The sequence below is a fragment of the Chelon labrosus genome (genome assembly GCF_963514085.1).
Source record: "Chelon labrosus genome assembly, chromosome: 4".
In the NCBI taxonomy this organism is placed as follows: domain Eukaryota; kingdom Metazoa; phylum Chordata; class Actinopteri; order Mugiliformes; family Mugilidae; genus Chelon; species Chelon labrosus.
Genome location: NC_140340.1, coordinates 20,588,473 through 20,597,222, shown reverse-complemented (window position 1 = coordinate 20,597,222; position 8,750 = coordinate 20,588,473). Strand labels below are relative to the sequence as shown.

The 8,750-nt window shown below is 39.2% G+C and overlaps 1 protein-coding gene across 3 annotated transcripts in view; it reads right to left on the bottom strand.

Moving 5' to 3' along the window:
• Positions 1-18: 18 nt before the first annotated feature.
• cenpp (centromere protein P) overlaps positions 19-8,750 on the bottom strand; it is an 89,947-nt gene continuing 81,215 nt past the window's right edge. For 2 of the 3 annotated variants that reach the window (XM_084542752.1, XM_084542753.1), the window contains exons 7-9: positions 5,136-5,215; positions 4,935-5,026; positions 19-2,605 (exon numbers count right to left, since the gene is read on the bottom strand). In XM_084542752.1, coding sequence (XP_084398878.1) covers positions 2,475-2,605; positions 4,935-5,026; positions 5,136-5,215 — 303 coding nt within the window. In that variant the 3' untranslated portion in view covers positions 19-2,474. Of the gene's footprint in view, positions 2,606-4,722; positions 4,796-4,934; positions 5,027-5,135; positions 5,216-8,750 lie in introns of those variants that run through there. The other variant, XM_084542754.1, reaches the window with a different exon arrangement.

Below are 8,750 nucleotides of genomic sequence, written 5' to 3'. Positions count from 1 at the left end.
CGAAGAATTATTTCTAACAGCTGTTGTACTGGATTGTGGTAAACTGACCCTTTAATGTTCAGCTGTGACCTCTGACCTCTCCAACATAAAACCTGCTCTTGTTTAGAAGAGAGACGCGTCACTTTAACTCTTATTGTTCTCAGAGGTCGTCTAACATTCCTCTGTTCACTAACGCGGTGATAACATAGTTATAGCAAAGGTACGGTTTCATTTGGCTTCAGTTCTCTGATCGTCTGCTCCGTCTCTCATGGGCCTGAGTCAGAATTCACCTTTAATCAGACAGAAACGCTGACGGTAAAGGAGCTGAGAGGTCATCACTACAAACTGCAAACTTTCATCGCTCTGATCAGTATTTAATCATTACTATGTTGTTTTTAGAGGCGTGTGGAGCGATTCCAGTGAACTGAAGGCTGAACGTGGCCGTACGTCTGGTCGAGATAGAACAGTCTCGGCCAGAAAGATTAAAATGTGACCGACTCACCAGAGAAAGGGCTGCTGGGTAACAGATTAGTCGTCTTCAGACAGGCCGAGCTTCATGCTGCTGCTCTGCTGGTTTTTGTGCCATAAGTGGCTTGTTGTCGTTGTTTGTGATGTGCGTTTGTTCATGTGCCTAAATGTTCTGGTAGGACTGGAGGACAGGTTGGTGCTTGTGCGTTGAGATAACTCAGTTGTTACAGGCTGCGTTCAGATCAGCGTCTGAGCTGCTGTGGACGCAGCGGTGAACTCTTGGTACCTCAAACTCCTCACGACCCAAACAGGAGCTCCGCTGGGTCGACTGATGTTTGGAAAAATAAACAAACGATGCGTTCAGGAGCGCTGGGAGGTTTCTGAGGATAGTGGCGTCCTCCTGAGCCAGCAGCACTGACAGAGGCTTTAGACTAACTGGTAACACTTGACTTCAGTTCCCGTTTACAGCGTCCACTCTCCAACCTCCACCACCTCCATCAGCCAATCAGACGTCTGAAAGCTAATCACACTACACAAAAAATCCTCCACACTCCGTTTCCGTCATCAGGCGTGTCGTCTGGAGCTGATGTGATCTGTTGAATCCAAACACTAAAAAGGTTCAGATCAGTTTGAAGACCGTCTCCATCAAAAGCCCTGTACAGGACGGACTTTAACGGACGACATCAGCCACAGTGGACGTCTGGGAGAAAGAGGAGTAAGAGGTTGGAGAGTGGACAGCAGAGAACTGAACCAACCACTGATCGTTCTGTTGAAATGATGATGCCACAGGCAGCAATGGCTGATGGGAGTCAGAGGGAGGAGGGAGGAGGGTGGGATGTCCGAGTGAGACGACCGAGGTCTGGACTCATACTGATGTCATTTCTAAAACGTCCAAAAATGTTACAGCTACATCTGAAAGGAAAATGTTACTCATTAAAATCTGAACATCTATTTTGATTTTACAGTCTTGTCAACGTGAAACACTTTGTTCAGTTTACCTTAGATCTTTTTCAAGGTCATTTTAATTGGATAAATCAGATCAGGAAGTAAAAATCCAAGTTTCTAGTTGGTAATCTGTGTTTCAAAACACAGTTGTTGTCGACTGCAAAAAAAATAATTTTTAATCCAGATGGAAATCTATTGTTGATTTTGTAGAATGTAAGAAATACAAATACATTGTGATGAGGGAAAATATAATATACCAGAAAATACTAACAAAGTAATACCTCAACAGGCCAGCTCGACTTACTTTTAACTTTCAATATGTCTCTAGTTTTGAAGGTTAAACACCTGCAGGAGTTTAAAACTTAATCTTAGCAACTAGAACAACATGTCACACAGTTAAAATCTCAAAGTAAATAAATTAAACTTTACAGTCAACACCGAAGAGCAGTGGGACAACTAGTGAACTATGTCCCGTGGTTGAAAGCTCCAGAAAAAACGTAAGATGTTGAGCTCTAATTTGGATTAATTCCTTTAAATCACTTCTGGTTTACATGACCTGTAGAGTTGAGGATAAACAGTTAGGTACTTTCACCTTGATAAGAGTTTTTATCAACCCTGGAACTACTTTAAAAACGGCAGGAAATGTTCTCATGGGCCATAGAAACATCAACACAAACATTAAGAAACGTCCAGACCTGTTTGTCCACAGAGACGAAGCTCCGATTGGTCGGTTGCTGCCTGAGCGTTGGTCCGCTGAAACATCCCAGCACTGTGATACCTACAGACTTCTAATAACTACGTGTGTGTAAATAGCTGAGAGAAGAAAACTATTTGAGAATACAAAGGCGACACTGCTGTCTGGCATTTTGTATTTAAATTATTTATTTTTGTAGATTTTGACCGATGAGCTCCGCTGTTACAGCTGTTGCAGTCGTGCTCTTTCTATTAAAATAAAGATTTCTAAGAGACTAAACCCTTTGTTGTCCTTCTTCTGTGTGTTTACGAGAAGCAGAAACATCCTGACAGATTCAAATGTAACTGACATTAAAATAAAAATGAAAACACAGTCTGGAAGTCTGAAGTTAAATGTCCTGAGAGAGGCTGACCGCTCTGATGATGGACTCTATGGCTGCTTCAGGTCCCAGAATCCTCAGCAGGCTCTGAAAGGCCTCAGCAGCGCCACCTACCGCCTGTGAGGGGAACTGCTGCAGGGCTGCAGAGACAAGAGGAACCAAACTATCATCATCATCATCATCTCACCTGGAAATTTATTCTGAGCAAAACTCAGAGTTTAGTCTTTGAGATTATTCCACTTATTTTTTGCCCTAGAAAGAATCAATAATTAATGAAATCCCTTATCAAGTTTCAGCCATTCATTACTAAATTAGTTGAGTCAATTGATCATAAATATCTGAATTAGTTGATTGTGTCACTTCTCAAGATAATTAAACTCTTGTTTCCAGATTGTGTGTTGCTGCCATCGTCTGGCATTTTATTGTCAACAACTATTCATGGATAAATTGAAAGAAAGATTGGCAGGGTATTATTATTAGATAATAAAAATGACAAAGTTGGAGCTATAGCTGCTGAATACGAGGATCAGGTCAAGCTGAAGGGAAACAAATGGAAGATTTATCAACAGGTAAACTTAGAATTTCAAGAGAATAAAGGTGTTTACTTGTGAGGATCAGTAATGGTTTTTGAAAAAAAATAAAAAACATTAATGAAAAACCGCACATATTTTGTGTCTTTCATTCTTCATAGTTCTTCGGGGAAACAGATGGAAATGGTGAGAAAATCTAAGATTAACAGTGGGAACTCAAAGCTCACTTTTCTTTCTTTGGATGAATAATGTATTTGCTACAGTTGGAGGAAAAAGCTCCAAATGTATTTTAGACTGGAAACAGTTCAACAGCAGCCTGTCTGAGACAACAAGAGCCAAACCAAGTCTACTTTGTTACACAGTACAGTAGTCAAGCCAATAAGATTAAGCAAATAATTAAGAAGAATTGGGACATAATAAAAAGTAATACCGTCTTGAGAGATGCACTCCCGGAGGTACCTACTATCACCTTTAAACGAGCCCCTACTCTTAAAGATAGTCTTGTAAAAAGCTATATGCCTCCTGTACAGAACAAAACCTGGCTAGACAAAAAAAGAGGTAACTATAAGTGTGGAAACTGTAATCACTGTAACAATATGGTTAAGACCAACACTTTTGAAGATGTGACATCAAATCGTGAATACAGTATACACTCATTTATTAATTGTAATACCTCATTCGTTGTGTATAGACTTGAATGCCCTTGTGGCTGTTTTTATATTGGAAGAACTAAGCGTAAGCTTAAAGAAAGATTAGCAGAGCACAAATATGCTATAAGAACAAGCAACCACCAATACCCTATGGCTCTACATTACAAAGAGGCGAACCGTGGAAGTAGCGACACTCTAAAAATCTTTGGGATAGAACATGTTAAAATATCACCAAGAGGGGGGGATAGACTAAAAAAACTGTTGCAGAGAGAATCCTTTTGGATTTATACTCTAAAAGCTAATCAATACCCTGGCCTAAACTTAGAATTGGATCTGTCTCCGTTTTTGTAAATGACTATATGCACATATCAATGTTTTGCTATATGTATCTATCTACAGTATATTGATATTTCAAAGTGTATTGTGATGTGGAATGTGTTATTGCACATATTTATCAGATCATGAAATGAATTTAAACCTTTTCCACAATGTAACCTTTTTCTGTAATTTGTCTTTGGTAAAGTAACTTGTTGCGATATGTATCTATTTATATTGATATTTTAAACTATCTTGATGTGAGAAGTGGTAAAATATTGAAAATGTGACTTGTCTTATTTAAAGCAACTTGTTGTAATTGCTCTCTGACAGGCGACACCTGGGCAGATGAGCACCTGTGCTTCTAGGTCATGTGACCACATGCAGATATACAGCATGCAGTCTACAGACTGCCATTTTGAATTTGCCCTGAAGAAGGCCACAGAGGCCGAAACATGTTGGCATTTTTAATGGATAGCCAAGTTTAAATAAAGGCTTTTTAATTTATATTCCTTGTGAGTGCCTCAGAATTAATTTATTTGGGAAGCAGCCTGTCTGAGTTGCCTGCAGACAAAACTCACATAAACAAATATCACCTCCTTACTGTGTGTTTGTTGAGAGAGACATTATTTAAATACTTAAATATAATATTTTAGAAGAATAAACCTGAACATAACTCACAGACAAAATACAGATCATTTGTAATTATTTTATTATTTTATGGAGCTTAAACTGAGGAGGATGAGTTTAGAGAAAAGCCTCAGGATATTTATTCAGAATAATAATACTGATATTTACTTTGTATGTATGTTAGACTGGGGTTTGCTATGTAATGCTGTTGAAACAAAAAAACATCCATAATGGATTATTAATTATTGTGTGTGACTTAAAATCACTAAACTAAAGTTTACAGAGCATTGATGTTGCGACTTGTTTTAACGTCCACAGTGACCGTAGTTCAGGTAAAGTCTCACCTGTCTCAGGGATCTTTGTCAGCAGGTCGATCTTCGGAGCGACGGCTCCTTCTCTGGAAACATCAACTGACCAATGAACGAACAGGACACAGCTGGGAATGAAAAACAAAAATGACTTTACAGATTTCAGCTTCTATAATTTTTATTAATTTATTTTTGTATTTTATAGCTGTGCTTTGTCAGGATGAGACGAGTATTTACCCAGGAAGCTCTGGGTGATTCAGGGTCATGACCTCGGACCTGGGGCCTCCAGGAAGAGAGACGACGGACGGATACTTCTCCTACAGAGACAGAATGAAGACAAGACACACTAAAATTAAATCATTTAAATGAGTTTAGAAATGTTTCGATCTGTTGCCGTCCGTCGGAGCATGCTCAGTGTGGCTTTTTAGTTATGTTAAAAAAAAAACTGAAGGATCATTTTTGTCCTGAAGTTTAAAGTTCAGGAGTTCTTTAAAGCCTGATCTCTTCAGACCTCTGGAGGTTTCAGATTCATATCAGCTTCAGGATATCAGTGATATCCTTTTCTTATCACTTTTCACAAGAGGTGAAACAGATTAAACTTTGAGCCACAGAGGGAAGCAAATCAGTTTTTTTTTAACCTATAACCCTCCAACACGTGAGTCCATTCTCAATCAGGTTATTTGAAAGCACAAAACCTGACGATTTAAGTTGTAAATAAATCAATATACAACAGTAAACACAGTCGTTTTCCTTTTCTGACGCCTATGAAGACAAGTGCTCAATGAGAGTCATGTGAACAAAGTACATGGTAAGTACACATGTGAATGTTCAGGGGTTAAAACAATACTCAAGTATCTGTATGTACATTAAAGAGTGTTTCCTTCTGCCCTTACTGGTAGGGTAGCGTTCTTCCTAAAGCAGTGGTGGAGTTCTGTGTATAAATGCAACAGTCAAGAATTTAAAGTATGAAATTTATTCCTGCAGATAAACACGACGAGGGAATTTCAGACGAGAAACACTTTGTGATCTGCACTCGGTTCATTTAACAGCTGCTGAAGATTCATATCAGCTTCAGGATTTATTCATACACAGAGGAAGGACTGTAGTATGGAACCTGCAGCAACATTTAATGAACAGGGGGCCTGTGGATTTCATTTAAAATATAAAAAACAGTGACCCTTAGCTCCCTAAGAATCTGTCTGTCTGTCTGTCTGACCTCAGTCTAAAGTTTATCATCCTTTAGTCCTTTAAACCAACCAGACCTCACTTCTCTCAGAGATCCAGTAGTTTCCATTACGTTCCTCCATCGGCAGGAAAAATAACAAACACTGAAAGATAACTGGCGTTTTCTTTGTTTTGCTTATCTACAACAATTTCTCATTTTTACTTGTTCATTATTAAATTCTTACAAGATACTTAAATGTCACAGTAATAATATTAATCCAAGAAATGACGTGGAGATAAAGGATTTATTCTGATATTTATCTTAAAGTCAAGACATAAAAAAAAATACTGGAGGGTCTGAACTTAAAACACTGTCTTAGTTTATTTCTGGAAACACATTTCTTGGTGTTCTTTATTTATTATTAGTTATTTCCTGGCCTGTAATCAGTAGAGTTATTTAAAGAGAGTTGGTGAAACGACTACTGTTGTCCATCAGTCGTCCTGCAGGCGGCGCTACAACATCTGCTGAACATCTCTGACCTTCACTCTAACTTTTCACCAACACATGAATCTGTAAGAGCGTGATGAAAACCAGTGAATGGAGCGGGAGGTCTCGCTGTCGTTTCATCAGATGCACAGATTCAATATTAATAAATGAACGCAGCTTCAGTTCCAGTTACAAGTTTCCAGTTTTGTTTCTCATCAGGAAACAGAAGCAGAGAACATTAGAGAACTTTACGAGCTTTAAAAGAAATCGTGTTTAGTTTAACGACGCCTGATGACTCTGGAAATCTGATCAGTGTAATAACACACTGTAAATCTGATTTATTTACATGCGCACGTACACACACACCCCCCCACACACCCCCAGGCAGCGTTTTCCATCATTAGAGGTGTGTCCAGGTGACTCAGCTGGGAGACATCTGCAGCAGCACGAGTGTTTTTGCCTGGAACCAGAAACAAGCTGCTGAACGTTTCAACCCTCTGAGCGAGACCAGAAGGAAATCTTTATTGTGTTTGACTGAGCGGGCGCTCACTGTTAGTTCCTCTGATGTTTATGTCTGGTATCTTTGGGAAATCCATCTAAAACAAGCTAAATGTGGGCAGCGCCTGCAGATGTTCTAAAAACTAAAGCCCCACCAGTCATTTAGAAGCGGAGACGTCACTTGAATGATGAGGAAACATCTTCAAATAAAACTCAAAGGAAAGCAAGAGAGAAAAGTGGAGGATAATAAAACCAGTTCAGATTAACTTCATGTCCACACTAAACCTGAACACAGCTCGTTTTCTCTCCATCCATTCATTTTATATTTTATATGCAGCCCATCATTTCTTTACTCTCTATTCATCTTTGTGCCGTTTAATTAAACAACCATTATACAAATGCATAAGTTCTCTTTTTCACCCCCGACTCAGTCATAAGTTTGACTTTGTCACTATAGATTCAAGAAAATGTCATGGATTCAAGAAACATTAGGAACACATTTCAGTCTAGACATAAAGAAGAATTTACACATTTCTGCTGAAGGTAAACATTTAAGTTTGAACGATTTAAAAACTGAAATCTAAAAGTCAGACATCCACATCTAACTTCCCAACACGTTGTCTCAGCTCGTCTCTACATCATAAATTAACAGGACTATGTGATGATTAGGTTATGACATTTTATAACCTAATTTCTCTCACTACACATGAAGTCAGTCTGGCTGAGTAAGTTCGGACAAGCCGAGACAGAAACGTGATGAACTTGCAGGGTCTTGTTTTTTTTTTTGTTTGTTTTTTTTTCATCATAATGGTCGACTGATGGAGCTGATATCAGGTTTTCCACTTCTTCAGTCATGAGAACACTCATTTAAGTCAGCACAGCTGCTGTCATTAAACTGTATTTAGGAGCAGAGACATTGTTTAGGCTTCTTTTGAAAGGTAACAGTGAGAATATTATCAGGGAGCTACGAGCTGCAGAAGACACTGGGACCACAGCATGGAGCAAGAGAATGTGACAAGGATACCACTAAAAATTGAAAGTTAAGGCATCTTAATGTGATGTTCAACACCTGCATGAGTGGGAATCTCTTCATACCAGCAGGTGGCAGTAGTCTGCGTTCACCATTCAAAAGAAGAAACAGGAAGAGCTGCTATTAGCTGGGAGGCTAGGAAGCTAGGAAGACATACAAACCACTGTACAGATGTTCAGACTGTGTTGAAGATGCAGTGAAGATTTGATCTCAGTCCACCTGCTCTGTTCAGAGAAGGGTTTTCTAGTTTGACAGAGCTGGCTTCCTTTACTCTTTCAGACCATCTGTCTTCTCTGGCTATCACGTGGACATTGTTGTCTTCAAAGGAGTGTTATTTGTCTTTCAGCTGTAGATGGTCAGTCCTGGTCTGAAGAGCTGGCTCTCCTCTGTGGAGCCTTACGTTTGTGAAGGGGCAAACACCCACAGATGATCCGACCCCAACATCCTATTTAAACCCCAACTCCCCAACCAGTCATTTAAAACTGAAGAAGCTACTTGGATGAAATGTCTTCAAGAAACTCTTTGAGATGTTTGAGAAGGGTCAAATCATTGGCATGCGTCAAGCAGAGAAAACATCTAAGGAGATTGATGAAACTATTAATATTAGGTTAAGAACTATCCAACGTATTATTAGAAACTGGAAGAATAGTGGGGAACCATCGTCTTCCAGGAA